Here is a 23410-nt window from a genome sequence, read left to right as displayed (position 1 = left end):
ACACACACACACACACACACACACACACACACACACACACACACACAATTTCATTTGGTACCTTCACCACAATCCAGAGCAGTACATCAAGGTGAATGCCATAAGACAGAGTTGGAGAAGATGAGTTCCGACAAGTATCAGGGTGTTCAATTACATGGGTTCTCATAAACCATGAAAAGAACTGTGGCTTTTACTCTGAGTAAGATGAGGAAAAATTGGAAGATTTTAAGCTGAGGAGTGCTCATTTAAGTCTTAGCCCAGTCATTTAGGACAGACATCTCTATTTTAATTAGTCTTGATGCAGTTATACGAATCATTTCCAAGAAAATAGGGTTGATATGATCACTAAATTGTAATGAGATATTACAGTGAATGAGGAATACAGAAAAAGTTTTAGAGAAAATGCACTAAATCAATTAGCAAATCTCAGTAAATACTTCACAGTGAAAAGCACTGAGTAGATGAGCTAGTACATGTCATGGGGAAGTAATAACATTTTTCATGACCATAGGTACATCACAAATTACTAAAATTACCCTTTGAAGAGTGCTACAAAAGTTGGTAATGAGACCCTAAAGAATACAGACACATGCAGTTTACCCAGCTGAATTCTGAATCACACCAACTACAAATGCCACAGTATATTCATTTTCTTAAGCATAATTCAAGACCCCAATGTCCTGCTGCTTCATTCAAACAGGATGTGAAATAAGCCAACTCTCAAATGTTATGGCCAAGATTTACCAACATCCCACATCCTGGCTATGAATCAAGTCATCTATTAGGGTTTATGGTGCACTTTAAATGCAGTAGAGAAAATAAGATGTTAGCCTCCAAAGATGTGAAGATACAGCCAATAAGATCTCTTACTCTACAATTTGAATTCTGAGCTAAATTACAGTGACGAAAATGGTTGAGGTTTCCCAGCTGCCAGTAGTGGTATCTTGACAACTCCTGAAGGTAAGTTTATGAGTCCATATTCCCAACTCCATTTATCCCAGTCTCCTCTCTGTTTCCCCAAGACTCTGTGATTAAACCTTGTCCCACATCATATTTATTTACCAGTACTATCCATCATTTCACTTCTACCAGGCTAAGCCTATCCATCCATATTTTAAGATGTGACTTAAGTTCCAATTTTACGATAAAGCAACTCCCAATAGGAAGCCCTTCTCTTTTCAGCTCCACATATTTCATCATAGTTTGTGATTATATTTAACCTTTTGCTTCAGTTTTATTGTGCCTTGTCCTCCACATGTTCTCTGATAAGCTCCTTTAGGACAGTTACTTTGCATACACCATACTCACACCTTCTTATGTTCTAGCAAAGTGAGAGGTGCAGAGAGCTCAGAAAAGATACGTGAATCTTTATTAGGAAGACATGGTCAGAGGTTTTCGCCATGATTCTACTTACAGTATAAGGAAAGTAAAAGTCAATCTTTTAAAAAAAAGTCATCTTTCATGGGGATAGCTACCCACTAAAAGGAAGGGAAATGCTAGTATATATATATTTTTAAATGTAGCTTCAGTTTCAGCTATTGTGGATAGCACAACTAAAACAAAATTATAAATATATTTTGAAACAGAAAACTTCGAAACCCCAATTCACTGGAGAGTGTTTACTATAAATATAATCTTATAGTAATAAGTGTTAAATATGCTTTCATAGAATAGAGGAGAAGAATAACTAATCTAGTCGGTCACTATCAACATAACAAACCCCAGTAGGAGAAGCACACAGATCTAAGATTCAAGCAAGATGTTAATATATTCTTTACATTTGTAATATATTCTAATACATTTGTCATCTGAGGGAAGAATATGCTCCAATGATCAAATATATTTAAGTTGCACTCTAATTCTTCTGTCCCAGCTGAAATTTTTGTTTTCTACATTTCAAATAAATTAGAAAAACACAGGAGGAAGTCTCTGGGAAAATATTGCTGTGCTTTATGGACTGTTCACAATTAATAAATAAAATGAAACTCTGGTCCCTGAAAAATGGCACTTCGCTGGCACATATTTTTCCCCTCAATGCTGAAAACACCTCAGATTGACATGAAACACTGCTTCTTGTATTTCTTTTAAGACGTGTTCTTTATCTACACTTCTCTTCCATTAAATACTTGGTTGTCATGTCAAACCCACTTTTTCACCAAACTGGAAGTAATAAAATAAGTAATGTACTGTATGTTGGTACCCCAGTAAATGTGGAAGAGAAGTGAGAGAAAATGACAGTGCCCACTGAAGAGCTGCTTGTTTATTAAGGATGGAATGCCACAAAATACCCCGCAAGGACCATTAAAGGAAGAATTACTGTGCCGCAAAACCAAGGGAGAAGCAGCCGTTAAGAATTCTGACAAAGCGTTAAAAGCTTCTACCACTTCTAAACGAACAAGTGAGATCCCACAAGTTTGAATTGTTATCCAACTTTCAGTATCAAAAAAATGTAATAATAATTTCTGGGTACATGTAGCCAAAGCAATATTTATGATGACAGAACAATGGCATAAACACATTAACGCAAGCAGACACGAGAGTGTGAACGTGTGCAGACTCCTTGGGGGCAAAAGTAAATAACTGGGTAGATCTTAAAGCACAAGCTCAAAGTAATACCTAGAAATATACTCACAGTTTTAAGAGACAAAAATGCAAAATAAGCCTCTCCCTTCCAGAGTTGCAAGCCCAACAAAATATTCATCTCTACAGGTACGTGTGTATGGTGGGGAGAGTCTTTTTCAGCATATTAGAACATAAAAACACATTTACTCCTAACATCTTTACGAGTACACAGCAATGAGGGCTTCCCTGGTGGCGCAGTGGTTGAGAGTCCGCCTGCCGATGCAGGTGACACAGGTTCGTGCCCCGGTCCAGAAAGATCCCACATGCCGCGGAGTGGCTGGGCCCGTGAGCCATGGCCGCTGAGCCTGCGTGTCCGGAGCCTGTGCTCCGCAACAGGAGAGGCCACAACAGTGAGAGACCCGCATACCGGGGGAAAAATAAATAAATAAATAGTACACAGCAATGATAAAACATAAGCAGGCCAATGATCACACGATCTTAAAGACACATCTTGAAAGCCACCATGAGTCAGAATTAAAATCCCTGACAATGTCCCATGAGTGTGAAATAGGTTTTTGAATTACAGAGCGCCCCTCATCTTCTAATTACATGTTGCTTCTTCAGGTAAGTCTGCCCAGTGATAGTGACTAACGTGTGTTGAATGCCCAAAATATACCTCCAAATCTCCATCAGACACTGTCCCAATTTAGATTTATCAGACAGGCGAAACAACACTAGGAAGCTGACCAACGCAATTCTCCTTCTGTGCATAACACAGAGAAAGCTCTTCAGGAAGTGCTGCCTTCCTGAGGGGACCTGGGATACTGCATCTGCTGAGACTGACAAGGACATGCAACACTGAGAATTTCCTATTGCACTGAACATCTTATATAAGTGTATTCACCGTCACACATAAATGACCGTTCTGATCCCCTGCCATCCAGACTAAAGCAAGAGTTCACAGCCTGCTGTAAAGGGAGCAGGTAGCAATGCCTTGAAAATCACTTCAGGCTCTTACAAGAGCAGCGTGGAAGAGCCTAGAACGTCCTAGTCGGAAATCAGACCTCCTTCTGAAGGTCAGCTCAGCCAATGTGTGACATCTGACAAGTTTACAAACTTCTCCAAACCTCAGCTTCCTCATCCGCACATCAGGAATCATAATATCTTGCTCACATTACACACACAGTCTCAGAATAACAATAGCAATACTCCAAAAATATGGTAACTTAAAGAATTATTTTTCTGACAATATTTTTAACATAAGGAGATTCCACTAGGCATATAGTATTCAAATTACTGTTTTTCGAAGTCACTTGGAATAGCTCCTTCCTGTGCGACTATGTGATCTACTGGATACATATTTAAATATGTTAGTAGCTTTTATTTTTAATATTTAGGATTCCTCGATTAATTTAGTTTGTCGTTATGTAAATTGTGTAAATTATTTATAGAGCTCCAAAATCACTTCTACAAGATAATGTATATTCAAAGAAAAATATACTTCTTTTCCTGTCACCTTTCACATCTTTGCCCTCTTCCTGTTACATATTGCCCCTCTTGAAAAAATGGTAGTATACAATACACACTTCTCTCTACTTTGTGTGTGTGTGTAATGTTTTTCTCTAACGTGTATATATATATATATATATATAATATATATATAATGACGATACTAAATAGAAATATCTCTTAATCATCTTTATAACTGTAAAATACTGCATCTGTATAGATGTATCACAGTACTATTAAAGGAAATTTGGATTGTTTCCAGTCTTTTGCTATTATAAATAGACTTATGGTGAATAGCCTTGGGTGTGCTGTTTTTTAATATTTTGCCAACGTATTTTGAAACGGATTTCCAAAAGTGTGATTGCTGAGTCAACAGGCAAAAGTATACATAATTTTACTAGATACTGCCAAATTCTTCTCCATATAAAACTATATATACCATTTTGCATTTCCACCCGCAAATCCCAAAGCCTCATCAACAGTATGTATTACCAAACTTTTGGATTTTTGCCAATCTGAAAGGTGATAACTGGTATTACAATGTAATTTAAATTTTTGTTTCTTTTTTATGAGAAAATATGAGCATCTTTATGTACAGTTAGGAAGCTTTTGCATTTCTGTTTTCCACCCATTTTCTGTCATCGACCTATCTTGGATTTCCTATGTTTTATGATTTGGTCCATGAATTTTCTGAAGAGATATTAACGTGCTGCCTGTTTCCTTAATACATTTCTGTAGGCTTAAAATTCCTTGAGTCATGGTTCTTTTTAGTTAAATTCAATGAAATTTTAACAGCCATAATGTAGTCTCTAGATATTAGCCCAAACTTTTCTTTACAAAGATAGATCCAGTTACCTGACATTCTCCCAAGACCCTTAATAATCCCTTTTCTCTCATAGCTCCAATCTTACTCTCAACTGACTCTTTGCCTGCAGCCTAGAAACATTTTTAATTCTCCCTAACCTAAAAAATAAGGTGAGAAATCACACAAATAATAGAGAACAAAATTTAAAGAACAAGGAAAACTGCTGAATTCCATGCCTCCGCCACTCATATTAGTCTTTTTACTTCCTTGCTCAGCAAAACTCCTTTGAAGTTTTACTTCCCACCTGCTTCAACCCATTGCATTTCTACCCTTACTTCCCAAAAGGCTACATAAATGTATTGATTCTAATTCCGGACATCACTGCTGCCTTTAACACTAAAATTCCTCCCTTGTTATTGAAATCTCATGTTTACTTGGGTTCCATGATGCCGGTATCCTAATTTTCCTCCTACTTCTCTGGTCGTTTGCTGTTGTCGGCCCTTGTGGACTTCTTTAATTCTATCTGCCCACTAGATTTTGTTCCCTATGGGTCTTTCACTAACCACAACTTGCCCACTATATCCACTAAACCTAAAATTCTCCATCTACTTTCTTAATTTTCACAAATATATATGTCTATACTGGTAGTTCCGAAATTTATGTCTTCTTTCCTGTCTTTGTCAAGACTTAGTCTCAGCTCAGCAATGCCCAGAAGTACCTCAAACTTCATATATCAAAAACGAACTTCTCAGATGGACTCGTTTCTCTTCGTGTATTCTAAGAGTCTTCCTACCACGTCCCTGAGTCAATAAAGTGAAAAACCTGGGAGGCATTCTGGACTCAGGCTACTCCCTCAAAGTCGTTCCATACTCAAATATCCAGTCCTGAAGATGTATCATCCTACTTGACTCCCAAGCCCTGATAAATTGAAACTATGCATATTTTCAAACTCTTTACTCTGTTCGTTCCTTACAACGCTGATTTTAGCCCAGGTGCTTTGTTACCTCATCTGAACTTTGTTGGTGGCCCCTTCCCTGGCTAGACTCTTCACCTTAGGGTATTACTACTGTAAGCCCATCCGACGTACTGCTGCCAAATGAAACATCTAAAATAGACCATGAGAGTCACCTGCTTAAAGCCCTCCAATAGTCTCCACATCTTCTAGAGAACAGCCCAAGTTGCTGTGAGCATCCTACAAAGACAATTATTTCTAGGACATGGTTCCTCCATCCTCCAACCTCAATACACACCACTTCCTTGAAATTTACATGACAATCACATACAATTGCTTGTAATTCCCCCAAAGGTACCAACCGGGACCTATACAATTTGTGCATCACACTGCCTTCATCTTGAAATGATTACCATCCCCCCTTCTTATCCTATCTCGGCTCCTGTTTCAAGTCTCCAGTCAAAGGGCATCTTTTCTGCTTGACTCCCTTCCACTTACCACACCAAAGGATGAGCTGGGCAAAACTCTTACAAGAGGCCTGTAGCATTCACTACACACTTTGTTACATTCACCAAACCATTGCACTGGTCTGTTTCAGTTTTTCACTTCAGGCTCTGAGAGCTCCATCATGTAAAAACTGTAAATCCAGTAATTAGCACAGTTCCTGGCGCATAAGGTTCTATCTATGTGTATTTGTTGCCCCAAGCATATAAAATACACTATATTTCCTCTACATAGAAATATATTCATGTAAAACTGAGTTTACAAGTGAAATAGAACCAAGCAAGGAGAACTAAGACCAGGAATGAAGAAGAAAATAAAAACAATGGAATTACTGAGTGGTAAGAGAGAGAGAACAGGGGAAGAAATAAAAGAAACTTTCTATTCACTTGCAAAAGGGTTAGAAATAATTAAGTTAATATAATAGACTTTTAATAAATTCAACCAATTAATGAATTTTGTGAAATTCATAACCAATACAATATCGTGGGGTGTATTTATTGTGAGGTAGAGGTCTTGTGGAGTTGCTCTCTTATACTGCAGTCAGCTTTATTCTTGAAAGTAATTCTAATATTTTTCACCAGAGAAGAGTAGACAATTCCTGGAGAACTCCAGTAGAACACCCTTGCATTACAATCTATACTAATAGGTTTATAATTACATTAATTACCTCTAAATACGGTGACCTGCATATGTAATATCATCCAGGTTATCACCTTTTGTTAAAATTAGCTTCCTAGAGTTCCTGCTACACTGAGTCACATCCATCTATGCACAATTAGATATTAAATATCTATATGTATGTTATTTTCCTCTTGGTTTGTTAATCATAACTCTAAAATATTTCATGCATTCTTAATGCAATTTTATTCAGAAATTTACAAACTTGCAGCTTTATTATAAATTGACATAAATTTAAAATATTTCTTGCTAAGAATTTAAATTTTACATACTTTTTATTTTTGAAAATCTCCATCACTTTTTAGGACTCTAGCAATAATTTTTCTGCATAATGAATTTCATAAAATGGTGAGTTAATATTTAATGAGTTCTTTTTTAGTTCAGACTCTTTCATAACACTTTAAAACTTTAGTCATTTCATTTATTTCTTTGTTGAAATTCTCTACATATATGTTAATGAGTGTTGCAAATTTAAATTCTTGACTTTAACTTCTCCCCCATTAATATAATGCAGTTCAGGTTCCAAAGTCTTTCAAGCAGGTCAGAGGCTCCTGTCATTCACTGCGTGCTTATGTCTAAAAGTTAAAAAACAAACAACAACAACAAAACCTATACATAAAAGCAAGCCGTTGGAACAAGCCAGTTAACTTGCTGTGAATTCTAAGCATGGGATACTTTTACCAAAATGTTATAGTGTTTATAAGAGTTCAGAACTCAAAAGTTATAAACCAGCTGTGAGGTACCTCATTTTATGATCCTGATCTAATTCTAAAAATAAAAATATCAAGCAATTTTATTTTCCTACTATAACTTATTTCAATATTTGACTAACCTACAGCAAAAGACTACTATATGAAATTTAATTTTTCTCAAGCAGTGATGAAACTTGGCAATAAAACACGCTTTAAGGTTTTCAGTATCTTCTTTGACTTCATTGTGTACATTACTAAAAACTGTTATTCATTTTTCTTAACTCCGTTTTGCAGAAAATACATTACTTAGGATAATAGCTTCTACTAGATTATTCTGTTTCATCGCAATACTTCAGGTAACCTGCTGTCGCCTGTTGCAATTCAGAGATTCCGACAATATGAGAAGCTGCAAATATCTACATTAGGCTATCTATCTCTTGTACAGATGTTTGAAACTGTACTGGGCGAAGAGGTAACTAGCTGCCTTTCTTATCTAACATTTATTAATATCTGAGTACTTCAAAGACCAATATTGGCCTGAGCCATTAATTACAGCTGGCTTGGCTTTGCCTGTCATAGCTCTCCCATATGTGACTTCTGTACAGTTGTGATAAATGGGAGCATCCCTGGAGGGCAGCCTCCAAAGAGAATGTTACTCTTATCAAGTTCCTGGTTGCTGCCGCCATCATTTTATAAAGTCCAAGAAGCGGAAGAAATCTGACGTCACACATCATCCACAGATGTTCACATTTTTCTCTCCTTTCTCCTTTTTGAAATTTCCTCTTCTTCTGCCCTATTCAATGCAATCCAGCCTAGTCAGCTCAGCTGCACAGTTAATCCTCATCAGGCAGCATAAGGATTCCTCCTGATAAACGATATTATGGTGAAAAATAATAATAATAATAATAATGGCCAAAGACTACATCATTCTGATGACTGGACATGAGTTTAAAGTACTGCTTCCATTTTGACTCTTGAGGTCCCTCAGGAGAGGCCTTACCCTTGGGGCCACTATTCTTCTTAATAGGTTTTATAGACTTTCTTTCATTTGCTTATTCAGAAAAGTCATTGAGTTGCCTATTCTCTCCCCCTATCTGAACCTCAAGTCCAAAGCTACTGACTGGACTTGAAGTTCAAACTAATGTAATTCACTCACCTGTCAGTTTAGCTCATGCTCTTGGCCACCTGGCTGCACAGGAAGTCTCCTGCACATTTCCCTCCCAGCCTGGTACCCTCTGGATTCTGTTTCTTCCAGACTCGTTCTTCCAAGTTCCTTTATCACTCTTTTGATCTAGCTTTTGGAGCTCCTGTCCTTCTGCCATGCATCATCTCACTCTAGACTTTTTCCTGTGAGATTATGTAACAAAAGGCTAAATGTTCATTCCACCTGTCAAAGTGAGCTCTCCTAGGCTTCATTAGCCCACCTTGCCTAGTACCCACAAACTGGGAACTATTATAGATGCTAATCAGCTTAATAAAGATTACCCCGGGCCCTCTTCTAAATGCCAGACTCTGTTCTCTTCAAAGCATTTCTACCACAAACGCAAATTCACAAAGGTTTTTTGAAACCTCCTCATTGATGACTCGAAATTAACAAAGCCCAGTCCTTGCCCTTAAGAGAGGTAGCTATCTGGAGAGAGACCAGTAAACAGGTAAATTCAAAGTATGATGGAGTTGAGAAAAAGGTTCGCATTATAACTGGAGGCCACCTAGCAGAAACCACCAAGACAGGGATGCTTAAAATGCCACATACAGCTTTATTCCCAAGAACCACAAGTCAGAATCGATTTAAAAGAATACGGGTTTTTTTGTTTTTGTTTTTTCCATATCGTTTGGAGTGCTAATGGAAGAACCTATCTCTAAGAGATGAAGGAATTCTTACATGGTATTTTGGGGGTAGAATGACATTATACTATAGCAGTGGATAATTTCCTCTATTTCTTTTCTGCTCTGAGTGAGAGTGAGTGGCTTACGTTGTGATCAGAGCAAGTTTTGCAGGACTTAGGTTATGATGCCAAGAGAAATCTTCAAGTAAGTTATTATTTTTCCTTCGCTAGCCCGTGTGTGTGTGTATGTGTGTGTGTGTGTGTGTGTGTAAATTTTTCCATGTGGTATAAGCCACACTACTTACTCTTCTGGGGTGGTACAGTTTACCACTAAGGTCATCTTGGTTTCTACATTCACATCTCCCTGAAAAACGAAGGAAGGTGGATATGTAAAGCAGTATTTAAAACAGAACAGGTAGTATGGAGGAGTGGAGAGCACAAGAAAGAACTTTCCATCACTCAGGCTGTAGAGGGGTCTTCTGCGATGGCCTCCCCACCTTCTCCCTTAGTTAAATTACTCTTGCTTGATCCATGCGGTAAATAAAGGAGAAGTGTATCATAAATAGGGACATATACACCATGGACAGGCGTATCTACACTTGCACTGAAGTACATTTTTAAAAGTTACACCACTGAGAAGAGGGGGTTTTCCATGTACGTTTAAGGCCTAAGGAGAGAAAGGAATGGTTTTTTAAAAATACTCCATAGAGAATGATATTGCATTCCTGAGAACCCCAAAACTTTTGCTCCTGGATCATTTCCCCCACATCTGAAAAAGCTCACTTTAGGTGAAATCTTTCGAACCCCACCAATCCCAGCTTAGCTGCTTCTTCCAGCATGAAATGTGGCAATATAAACTACTTCACGGTGGCAGAATTCATTAACAATAATTATTAGATATCTCAGAATTAAAGTACCTTTATAGCCATCGTAACCAACTTCTGTGTACAATGTTGTCTCTTTATAATGTGCACCTTCTCAGACCTGTAGATATATAGTTTACTTTATGGCACCAAATTACTCTAGATGGTCATAATTTCCCTGGAGTTAAAAGTTTATTTAGAACATACCATATTTTCAAACAAACAGTCCACTAAGTTTATTCCCCAATAAATATATTTCATAACTATACCTCGATAAAGGTGACTGTTTAATATCTATTTCTATTTTTAAATGAAAATAATAAATCCTTAACCTTTGAAGCACTGTTTTCTATTAATTATAACTTGCCTTCACATTCTAAAGGGGCATACATTGATGGACTATGGCCAAATACAGCACTGACAGCATGGCATCACTATTTTTTTATTTTTACTGACACTGAAGCTTCTCTTCAAATTCCTAGTTCGATCCGCATCCCCTAAAAATTAAGAGGTATTATGAATTTTTTAATTGAAGTATAATCAACTTACATTATATTAGGTTCAGGTATATAACAGTGATTTGATATTTTCATGCATTACAAAATGACCACCATGATAAATCTAATTACCGTCTGTCATCATACAAAGACAGTACATGGTTTTTGACTATTTTCCCCACACTTTACTTTTCATACCCATGACTCATTTATTTTGCTATTGGAAGTTTGTACCTCTTCATCTCACTTACCTATTCACTCATCTTCCCCCTCTTCTCTGGCAACCACCAGCTTGTTCTCTGTATCTCAGGGTATCGCTTTTATCCTTACAATATTTTTCATCATTTAAACACCTTTCAATTCTCCCCATGGTCATACAGTGAATATTTATACTCAGATATACGTCTATAGTTTTTACCAACATTATTTGAGTCTGTGGTAGTTTTGAGATGATTGCAAATTCTTTACACACCTCTAATGGAGATAAGGATTTTTTCTCCCTTTGTTATTTGGGTGGACCCTGTGTCTTGCTTTAAGCAATAAAATGTGGCAGACAAGACGCTCTATAACTTCTAAGGTCGATCATTATGAGATCTTAATTTCTGCCTTCACTGCTTGAAATGTTCCCTTTCGGAAGACAACTGACTGGCAAGAAGGCCAAGCTATCCGTGTGGAGGGAGAAAAATGCCATGTGAACGAGTCCCAAGGTACCAGACACATGAGTGACACCTTGGCCCTTCTGCCTAGCCTAGCTACTAGTCGAGTTGGCGACACCGCAGGGAACGGGAGAGCTGCCACCCAGCCCTACCAGGATACCTAAACAGCAGAATCATGAGAAATAAAGTAGTTGTTGTTTTAAGTCACCAAGTGATGGAGGGATGGGTTATGAAATCATAGACAATTAAAACAGAATCTGCCTATGATACATTCTGAATACCACCAGGTTAGCATTATAATTCACCAGACTCTCCCTTGTGACTTAAATAAAACTTGCTAACTTAAATATTTTTGTAGCAGAATGTTTGTCCGAAATTATTTTTCAAGGTCCAGGATAAAAAGAACAGATGTGCCTTGCAAGTTCTTGATGTAAAACAGTTTCATGTTAGTAAATGGTGTTGAAATGTTCCATATTAATTAATCATTAGAGAAATGCAAATCAAAACTACAATGAGGTATCACCTCACACCAGTCAGAATGGCCACCATCAGAAAATCTAGAAACAATAAATGCTGGAGAGGATGTGGAGAAAAGGGAACACTCTTGCACTGCTGGTCTACATACATACGTATTTCTATTGACGGGATAATAAAGTTAGATTTTGCCAGGGGCAAAACTTAAAATTCATCCATTGGCTATGTCATGAGATTCTCGTGGTAGCTAGGGAAACAGAGGGTTAGATGTGCCACCTAACGCAGTGCCATCCTGGGGACCAGGAGAACCCTGACTTCCTGATAAACTGCTCTGTCTCACTGTTATCATATTATCTGACCTAAGATTTCCAGTTTAATTTGGAAAAGCAACAGATCTAACTTAAGAGATGCTGGATTAAAATGCATAGAAGGGTTTATTCCTCATGATAAAATCAAATACTACTACTACCCAGTCTTCATGTATGAATATGTAATAATTAACTCATTAAGATTTACTTTAAGTCATATTCATTCACTTAGTATGAAATCACGAATTCTTCTGGCATTGCTTCATATACCTTTTCTGACTAGGTTATTTAGAGATCAGGAAAAATGAATTATGAAAGCTCTACTTGATTTCGATCAATGTACCCGCTAAACAGTGCCCCCATTCTCCTAATATCCCAAGCAGAACATCAAGAATTAGTGCCTGTTTTGAACTCTAATAACTGCCTCCCGTTTAGTACCTTGACTTTCCCAAACCACTAGAAACGAAATGCTTTTTTCTAGTGTTTAAAGATTACCTGCCACCAAGTGTGACCTGCCATAATTCAGGAAGTGCATTGTAAAGAACTGATTTTTCTTTAAATTTTTTCAGAGAAAAGGAGTTATTTGATTTTAAAGAGCTCTGGAATCTTTATGGAATCTTAAAAGAAAATTTAAAACTTTGTTTTCCCTATTGTTAAAAATCATTTAACTAAAACTTCCCTCTGTGAAAATAGTTGGAGCCTTGGAAGACCTGGTCATCCTAAATGGATCAATAAAACATTTCCTCACTGCCATTTTTCTTCCTGGTGTGTTTCTTAATAATTTTCAGGACTACTTGGTGGAACACAGGGGAATATTTTGACCGAATAGATAATTTCTGAGTTTGAAATGGTTCTCAGCTTCTTCATTATATGAGGTTGTAAGGACATAAAAAGTCATGAATTTATAATTTATTGAAGTAATTTTTTCTTGAAAATAAAAAAGGATTCTGCAAAGGCTAAGGTCTTCCATCTCTCCCTCAACTATGATTATTCTCCTTCCTCTTCACTAGGAGAATAAGTTAACGGTGGCTGACAGCAACATATAGCATTTTTAGGCTAAATAAGAGATGAAAATGAAGTATAGTACACTCCTTAAAGAGATGTCTCCCATTTTACAAATTAGGTTAACCCCCCAGGATGCAAGAAAATGCAAACATGAAATGTATTCATCATCACGTATTGAAAGTTTCCATATTACTTAATAAAATTACAGGAAACAGTATTTTCACAGCACTGGGTCCTATCCACTGGCAGACTTTATGCTTTACAGTACCATTCATTCATCTAGTAATAGAAAATCTTCCTTATTGTTACAGAAAACCCAGGGTACTTTAAAAATGCTATATTAAAATTTCTAAATATTGTCTTATTTCCTTAACATGAGTAACTCACTGGATATAAATCTGTCTTTGATAATATGACAATAAATGTCCCTTTCCTTTTCTCTATCCACTGGGAAATGCTCAACAATTATTTGCAAATTTTTAGAACATGCAACTGCTGGCACTTATTCCTGAGTCTAATACTTGAAGGTGGGGAGGACACTATTCTCTTTTCAATGTGTTACAAGAATCTAATTAACATATATAGACCAAGGTTATAGAGATAAAAATATACATATACATAGATGTACAGCACCGAAGTGAATGCCAACAAATTAAATACTTTAATTCCAATTTTGCAAATGAGGAGCTAAGGTTCAGAGAGGTTAAGAGATTCCCAAGGTATCACAGCTAGTAAATAGAGAAAATGTCTTTTTGGTCACATACAATCATACATATCATAATAACGATCAACTGCTCACCTTTATTAAACTGAGGTTAAATGATTTATTAAATATTTAAACAATATTAAGTGATATAAATGATATGAAATAATTTACTTCATGGGGCTGATTGGGAAAGCATATTGGCTATTTGCTTTTAGAGTTCATGCTCTTATGTGCTCCACTAGACAATTTCTCAGGTGTTTAGTGAGTACGTATTGTATTTCAGGCAGTTCCAAGATCATGGTTCTTGCCGTCTATATGCACACAAGTGCACAGGCACACACATGCACCAAGACTGCTTATCAGTTTATGAGACACAAAGAGCTCTAATTCATCATGAATAAAAGAGGAAAATATGTTAAAGAAGCCAACTATTAAAGAATCTATTTTGATAATACCCATAAATAACAAAAATATCATGCATTTTAAAACAAACATGTATGCTAGCATTTATGTAAAAAGAGGTGGCAAAAGATTTGGAATAGCTTTTATATACCACAGATGTCTCTGGAACAAAGAAAAGAAAAAAATGAAAACATTAATAGTGATGACCTATTAAGGAAATGATAGAATGCAAAATTGAGCAGCTGGGGAACAACTGTAGGAGGGAGACATCTCACTGTATATGTACTGATTTTGATGGCTGAACTAAGTGAATATGTTATTCAGAAATTAATGAAGACAACTGTGTGGTTTGTTTAAAATCAGGAAATACAAAAATAGACTCAGTTAACATTGGTCACTGAGCTAAACAAAGTGACAAGAGAACTCTGCAAAATAAGGCTTAGATCTGACCCTTAGGTTGCTGAATAACCAGGGTGAAAGCATTCACCTTTTCATTCATTAAAATAATGAAGCCCATGTGTTGCTCAGGGTTACTGTGAGAGACAGGAAAGACAATCGTAAGTTTTTCTAAATTGTGAAGTTTACACACACACACCATATCCTACAGTTCTCATCATTTTTTCACTAATAAAATAGTAGACGTAAGATACTTATCATGTAAAAGGCACTAAAATTAGCTATGCCTAATTTTAACGTTGGCTTCCCATACCACACAAACTGAAGTATATGCTTTGGATATGGAAGAGTCATTTTTCTGTTTTAAAACATTCTGAGTAAACATGAAATTATTCATGGTGAATATTCTCAAAGTCATGGAACATATAAAAGACAGGAACCATGCTCTTAGCACACTGCCTGACACACAACAGGTACTCACTAAACACCTGAGAAACCGTCTAGTAGAGCACGCAAGAGCATGGGCTCCAGAGGTTCAGACTCTGGTTCTGCTGCTGCGGTTCTTGGAACTCTCTTAACCCTCCAAACCTTAGCTTCTCATTTGCAAAGCTGGAATAAAAGTAATATATATTACACAGAATTATAGTGAGGATTAAATGAGATATAGGCACTTTACCACTGCATGGTATATATGAATCGTACTCAAAGCTTTAGCCACTGTCAGTGATAATAAAAATGCAATAATTTTAACACTAAAATTATTTTCCTTTTATAATTCTAAAGTTACTTTGTAACTTTGCTACAGGCCCGTCAGACTTATCTTCTATGACAGATGTCAGCCTGGCCAAAGCCATAAATTAGAATTCAAGAATCACTGATGCTGAGAAATAAAGTTTTACATAGAGCATGGTCCAAAGACTAGAATCATGTTATAAATGCAAAATCTGGACCCCATTCCAGGTTCACCAGGTTAGACTTTATAACAATATCTCCAAATGATTCATATGCATGTTAATGTTTAAAAAACAAAGGTCTAGAAATAACTGTCTAATACAGTAGCTCCTAGTCACATATTGCTATTTCAGTTTAATTAAAATTAAATGAAATTGAAAATCAGCTCCTCAGTGACACTAGACACAATTTGTGTTCAATAACCACATGTGGCTGGTGCCTACAATATTGGAAAACACATATATACAAGCTTTTCTACCATTCCAGAATGTACTATTGGACAATACTGATCTAGAGCATCTTTCCTAATACTTGGTAGGATACTTTTCTATAGGTAGTAAAAGATATTTTAGGAAAATAAGTCTTAGTAATCCAATAAGATTGTTTAAACCCCTAACTTTTCACCAAACGCCTTTATACACAGTACAAAAATACTCATCTGAACTTACCTTTTATTTTTTTTCACTCAGATTAGAAAACTGAGGGTCAGTTAAGGGAAGTGGCTTGCCCCACGTGCAGGTGATCATTCTCTCCAGAGATTCCCAGCCCTATTTCTACATTTATTTCCTCCTGTCACCACCCCCTCACATTCATAAAGCCCTCATTTCCTCTTGCCCTGAATATCAGCTCTCAAGACACAGCCTACCAAGTCACCATGGCATGTCAAATAAGTACAGTTAGACCTAAATCATGACCACCCCCTGCTCAGCCTTAAAGTTAAAAGACCAAAGGGAGTCATGGTGGAATTCAGATATATTCGGACAGATGAGAAGAGCTTTCTCTTGACAGGCAGTCAGGAAAGTGAGTGACAAGAGAAGGAACACTTAGGACTATGTTGGGGATTACAGTATCTCTCGCCTCCAAAGGGCAGCTCGGTTTTGTTTGTTTGCTTGCTTATTTGTTTTTAATTAGAGCCTCAGGTTTTGCAGATAAGCAAACAAAGGCTCAGAATAAAATATTTGAATAGACTTCACATGGCTAGGAATTCTCAAACTTGAAATTAAACCCAGAATGTATCATTTTTAAATTAATTTTTTCTAGTTTTAGTGAGATATAATCAAGGTAACATTGCACGAGTTTAAGGTGTATGTCCAACATAATGATTTGATATATGTATTGCAAAATGATTACCACAGCAAGTTTAGTTAACATCCATCACCTTATATAGCTACAAATTTTTTTCTTGTAATGAGAACTTTTAAGATTTTCAGCAAGTTTCAACTTTCAAATATACAGTGCAGTATAACCATAGTCGTCATAAAAACAGAAAAACAAACAAACAAAAAAAAACAAAGGGCAGCTCTGAAAGCCACCATTCCCAGGAACCACTACCACAATGCAACTTGATCAGACTTTATTTTGCTAAATCATAGAGAATGGCTTTTCACCTCCCTGTGTGCAATTATTCTACTTCATCTTCTCCACAGAGAGCTATTTGAAATTACCAAACTGTTCTCTTCCATCCCTCAAAAACACCTGGACCAATTTGTTGGGACAAATCTGACAAGCAATGTTGGCTGACGGGCAACTTTGCTGCTGGTGAATGGGGTCTGACATTCAAAGCTCCACAGGGCTTGTAGAAAGTTATGATAAAGTTGCTTGGTTGCAACTTCAAGTGTAAAGTTGGTTGCAACATCAAGTGTAGACCTAGACTGCACCATTTTTGTAAGGTCAGGATGTTAAGAAAATTTTTGAGAACTTGGAAATAAAACATAATTATGATTGCATGTCGATCCTTCTAATGTCAAAACTGAGGAATTTCTAATCAGCCCATACAAGGATTATACAATTTAAGGAGAATGTCTCTTTCTTAGACTTACCATTTACTTTTGACATAGATCCAAAGTCTGTAAAGTTAGATGTTAATTGTAGAAGATAGATAGGTTACAAAAAATTTCTGTCTGCTATAAAAGATAACCACAAAGGTTATCATTTAAATTCCCTATTGGATATTAACCAGTTTTGGATCTAATTTTGCAAACTTTGTACCCCATTGTTTTCCTGACTATATAAATCTCTCTTCCTCAAACGCTTTGTAAACCAGCTTTACCATCTTGATGGTTCCTTTATTAATAAGTAAAGTCCTTGACATAATGTTCCCTGTATATTTATATGAGATCCACGATTTCTTACTTGATAGGGATCAGTGCTGCTTTACAGGTCGTATATAATCTACAGCATCTCTTCTCATTCTCTACCACTTCATCCGAGAAATGAGAAACTGCAGAAAATCGAGGCTTCACACAACCATTACGCACATGACCACCTGCTCTTTGATGCTTCCTGATAGGATTGATATATAATAGATCTAATCTTATTAAACCTACTGCCTAGGAAAAATTTTTAAATTAAAAGAAGAACTTTTAAACAAGCTGGAACCTTCCCATGTTAATTCTCATCCACCTTTACTTCTCTGACAAGAACACAGACAACTAGAAATGACTTCCATGATCCCATGATTGAGTGAGTCTCCTTCTACCAACTCCCAACCTAGAAGTGAGGAACTCTAGTTTCTAATCTACTCCAGTTTCTAAATTCACCAGTGGGTATGACCTTGAACAAGTTAGCCTTTATCATTCTCAGTTGTCTTATCAGTAGACCAGACTTACTCACCATAGTTAGTTAACCTTTTCAAAGAATCACATCTCTTATAGGGGCAAAACTAAAGGAAAATTACATTATATTGTTTAAAACGCTCAGAGTCAGAAACAGGGACACATAGCGCTTGTTACTACTAATAATTACCATGTACGGATTTTATGCTCGCAATCTGTTGGTTCCCATGCTCAGGTCATTTAATATGAAACTGCAGCATACTCATAAGAATAGATATTTTCCCCTCAAAAATTGGCTTTAGAGTTTCCCTGGTGGCGCAGTGGTTGAGAGTCCGCCTGCTGATGCAGGGGACACGGGTTCGTGCCCCGGTCCGGGAGGATCCCACATGCCGCGGAGCGGCTGCGCCCGTGAGCCATGGCCACTGAGCCGGCGCATCCGGAGCCTGTGCTCCGCAACGAGAGAGGCCACAACAGTGAGAGGCCCGCGTACCGCAAAAAAAAAAATTGGCTTTAAATATAATTCAGCAGACAGTAATGATAGCAGTTCCATGTTATCATATTTACTTAATTTTTTTACCACCTATATAGCCTCTTGGTGCTTTGTGACCTCTCTGAAACACCTTTTCCTGTTACAGACCGACTCATCCTAGAGTTTATATAACAATTATGGGCTTGTTATGCTGCATAGCTCCAAACCAACAATTTTGTATCATGATGCTTTGGTCCTGGTTTTCGCCTTAACTAAAATCGCCTTGTGTGACGAATAAGCAATACAAAGCTGACATTTCTGAGCCCAAGCAGCTAATCCTAGATTGTATTTACCTATTTTCAAATATTTGCACCGTCTGTGATTCTATATTAGTTTTTTTTGGATTTGCCATTACAGCTCAAGGACTGTAGCTCTGAATAAGAATGAAACAGTACTCCAAATGTAGACTGTGTCAGAAGCATGAGAAGGATTTTAACCATTGAATGGAGGGAAGAAATCAGGAAAGGCAAATCCGCATTCAGTTCTCCACCTTCAGAATGCAAACTTTGTTGATTTTTCTGCGCTTAAAGGAATATAAAAATAAACGGATGCCATATATTTTACTGACCAACTCCTAATCCATGTTTGCTCTGGAGCCAGGATGAATCCATATAATCTCCATGTCAAAATAAAACAAGAGCTCAGTATTAAAGTTGCTCTGAAGTTTAATCAAAGTAACAGAGAAAAAAGCTTTAAAGCTGGAACCTCCAATCCAGTGAAGCTTGATTGCCCATCCCTCTGCCTCTGTCTGGTACAGCAACCCAATACACATCAAGAACAACAGCAGCAAAAAGCACAGCCCTTTTCAGCATCCCCTGCTTAATAAACCTATCTCATTGCTAGTCTTCAGAACAATTCTGCATGGTTAAGCATCATCCTATTTCCAGATGAAGTATTAAATTCAGAGAGAGACTGGGTAACTTGCTCAAACTAGTAAATAGAGTTTAAACTGAGGTTAGATTAATAGAAAGCCATAGTCCTTTCCACTAAAAAGAATTCTGTGTGACTCAAAACTACTTCTTGCTTATTTATTTAGCAGGTAAAAGTTTCTCTGGTCTGGTATTAGAACTTGGGACTCTGACAAAATTACCACAGCTTCTAGAAACAGCCCTGTCTTCCAAGAACTCCAGCGAATCAGAAGCCTGTTGTTTCTATTAACTTATCAAGAAAGCTCTAAAATTCACCTTGGTGCTTTCTAGGGTGCCAAGTGCATACTAAACGTAAGGTAGATAGCTAGTGGGAGGCAGGCGCATAGCACAGGGAGATCAGCTGGGTGCTTTGTGACCACCTAGAGGGGAGGGATAGGGAGGGTGGGAGGGAGGGAGACGCAAGAGGGAAGAGATATGGGAACATATGTATATGTATAACTGATGCACTTTGTTTTAAAGCAGAAACTAACACACCATTGTAAAGCAATTATACTCCAATAAAGATGTTTAAAAAGTTTAAAAAATAAAAAAAAATAAAAAGGGATTCATCCAATCACTCATCTATTCATCACTGAATTGCAACTTCAACTGCTGAAAGAGGATCAATGGGTCCTCTTTCATGCTGAGGGGAAGAGAAGAGGTTTAAGAATGCCTGTGTCTTCATGTACAGTGAGAGATGCTGTCATTTCCTTGGAAGAGTGCATCTCACAGCTTACTCTCAGGATGGCTTTAGGACATTGGGGTGACTTCTTGCCATGGCAAGTTGGAGAAGATGCATATGCGGTTCTGTGAAGTTTTTGCTGCCAAGTGCCAAAAAGTCTAAGGACCACTGGCCTAGAACCAATACATCACACTGGAGAAACCAAGAAATGTCAAGTGAGTTTTGCCTACAGATTCAAAGCTTTTAAGAACATTAATTTAAAAAACAAATTTTACTCTGACATCAAATGCTAAGGAAGGTGAATGCGCCACCAAGAAACTCTCAAAGGCTCTGTATCAATAGCTGAGTCTGGCAGCAGGACACATGAAAAATGGCCATCGCTGAAAAGACCCAAAATCAATTATTGCTTCTGATTCTAACTGTGTGATCTGAGACAGGCCACTCACCTCTGCACTGACTGTCTCCTGATTTGAAAACAAAGGCATTAGATTCAGCAATCAGAACAGTTTCTCAAAATGTTACCATCATTTATGACTTTATGGCTACTTGAAGGGAGAATTCGGATGAGCAAGGCCACTATGGACATCGCAGTAGTTTAGACATCAGAAAATCAATCTTGGACAGAAACTGGATCTCAGAAATACAGAAAGGTAGAAAAAACTGGATTTGGATTTGGAGATGACACAGATGCAAAGAGAGACAAAGGAATCAACATGACAATCCTGTAACGTAAGAAGCACTGATTCTGTGAGCCAACAGACATTTGTAAGGAGTGGCAGATGCAAAACACCCGTAATGCCACTGTGGCACTAATGTTCGGTAAACCTCATTTAGAATAATTATAAACAACCTCCACAGATGTGAATAAGGGTGAGTCTCTTCCATTCCAACTCCAGGTTCAATTCACACCTACCTACCACTGCCAACATGATTGTCAAGAAACGGAATACGCTTAATTCATAGGATCAGAGAAAAGGAATAACTTTATGAAGATGAGGAATATACCTTCAAACTATATTTTCTTTATATCTTAAAACACGTTTTGTAGTATTCTAAAAAGAAACAAACCAGTGAAATGCATGGTCTTTTTCCTTAAAATCACTAAAAGCTAATGGAGTCAATAGGAAAATCTATTCATAAATTCATAGATCCCAGGAAATGTAAATTATATGCTAACCTAGCAAAACAAATGACCTATTTCTACAGTTTAGAAATTCTACATGAATTTAAGATTTTTCTATAGATTTTTGACCTCTATTCAAAAGGTGTCTTGATTCCTAATCCTGGATTCTGTGTCTAGGTGAGAAGAATCATTATGCAAGTTTATGAAACATTGATTGAAAGGGTTGCTTTATTTTTAAAAAAAGACTTTCTAGCGCTTGTTTCAAAATATGTGAAATGAAAAAAAGAAGTCCATGTCTTGCATTAATTAACTCATATTAAAACCTTTCCTGGAGGTGAGATGTGATTAATGGAAGCGTGAGTATCAGAATTTTCACTTACTCCATTCCTCTTGCAAAAAGTAAACCCATGTACCAATAACAGGAAAGGCCTGCTTCTACCCTGTACAAGCATTATTAATGAAACTTCGAGTGGTCTCTCTGGTCCATTATTTGAAAATAAATCACAGGAGAGCCTGCCATTCAGGTTCTCAGTGATATAATTCAGATTTGTCATATTTATGTTTTCAGAGCAGAGATTTTCAAATGGAAGAAGAAATCGAATCTTCATTTAGATCTCAAAAGGGGGCTGGGAATACAGATAATCAACATGGCTTGTTTCCTCACTTTTCTTCATTTGCTCTCTTGTAACCCGATACATAGGTTTTTGCATTGACCTGTTAAAAATTGATAAGTATGATAAATTACAATAATATTCAAGTCAGATAATATATACCTTGGCTAGAGAATACACAGGCAGCTTGACTTGGCACTTCCAGATCTGAAGTCAGTTTTGATTATGCACTTTTCTTAAATTTCAACTCAACATATCATCGGCTCCCATATGCAAAGAATTTCTAAGGAAATTCAATCGTTTCTGGAAACCAAACTTTTGTAAAGAGAGTATTAAACCATGAGCACTTCAAAGAAGATCCTAAACAGGTGAGCAGCTAAAAACAGTAGAAATCAGTCAGGTTGTTAAAAATTTTTACCTAAAGCCTTACAATAAACCGACTGTAAAATACCCAGTATATTTAGATCATAAGTATGTATGTGTACGTGGTGTGTGTACATATGGTAATGTACACACACCACACACACATACATATATATTCAGCATTTTCATCAAGGTAAATGCAAAATTACCCTTGCAAAAGAATGAAATAATCTCAGATGATTGAGAAGCATAGTAGCGATAAGAATAAAAATACTTACTAAGTGCTGCCTTGGGCCAGATATTGTACAAGCCCTTCATACAGACTGTCCCTCACCCTTGCCGCACTCTCCCCATCTGCTTCCTCTAAAGGTGAGGAAAAAGGTTTTAGAGGGGTTAAAGCATTTGCCCTACACTGCATGATAAAGGGAAGAAGAAGGATTCAACCTGCAATCTGTTGGACTCTGTTTTCAACCTTACATCATGTTGCCTTCTTCCCCAGAATATAATTAAATCTGAAAATCATTTGGCAATTCCAAAATATATTGTACAATAAAATGTACTGTTCTGGTTAATGGAATAAGCATGTTATCTGAAAGTTGGTTTAAAAATTATTAATGCTGGGCTTCCCTGGTGGCGCAGTGGTTGAGAATCTGCCTGCTAATGCAGGGGACACGGGTTCGAGCCCTGGTCTGGGAGGATCCCACATGCCACGGAGCAACTAGGCCCGTGAGCCACAACTACTGAGCCTGCGCATCTGGAGCCTGTGCTCCGCAACAAGAGGCCGCAATAGTGAGAGGCCCACGCACCGCAATGAAGAGTGGCCCCCGCTTGCCACAACTAGAGAAAGCCCTGT

At 37.2% G+C, this 23410-nt stretch overlaps 1 protein-coding gene across 10 annotated transcripts in view; it reads right to left on the bottom strand.

Annotated features, from left to right (window-relative positions):
• DPP10 (dipeptidyl peptidase like 10) overlaps positions 1-23410 on the bottom strand; it is a 1301728-nt gene that overhangs the window by 626376 nt on the left and 651942 nt on the right. For 2 of the 10 annotated variants that reach the window (XM_029225844.1, XM_029225841.1), the window contains exons 1-2: positions 12488-12507; positions 10850-10854 (exon numbers count right to left, since the gene is read on the bottom strand). The exons of 7 other annotated variants lie outside the window; for them this stretch is intronic. Coding sequence is in view for 1 of the 3 variants with exons in the window: in XM_029225842.1 (XP_029081675.1) it covers positions 10850-10854; positions 12488-12498 (16 nt within the window). In the remaining 2 variants the exon portion in view is untranslated. Of the gene's footprint in view, positions 1-10849; positions 10855-12487; positions 12508-23410 lie in introns of those variants that run through there. One more of the 10 variants, XM_029225842.1, reaches the window with a different exon arrangement.

The sequence above is a fragment of the Monodon monoceros genome, unplaced genomic scaffold (assembly GCF_005190385.1).
Source record: "Monodon monoceros isolate NGI ecotype Baffin Bay Population unplaced genomic scaffold, NGI_Narwhal_1 Super_Scaffold_16, whole genome shotgun sequence".
Taxonomy (NCBI): domain Eukaryota; kingdom Metazoa; phylum Chordata; class Mammalia; order Artiodactyla; family Monodontidae; genus Monodon; species Monodon monoceros.
Note: the sequence above shows the minus strand (reverse complement) of the source record. Positions and strands in the feature narration are given on the sequence as shown.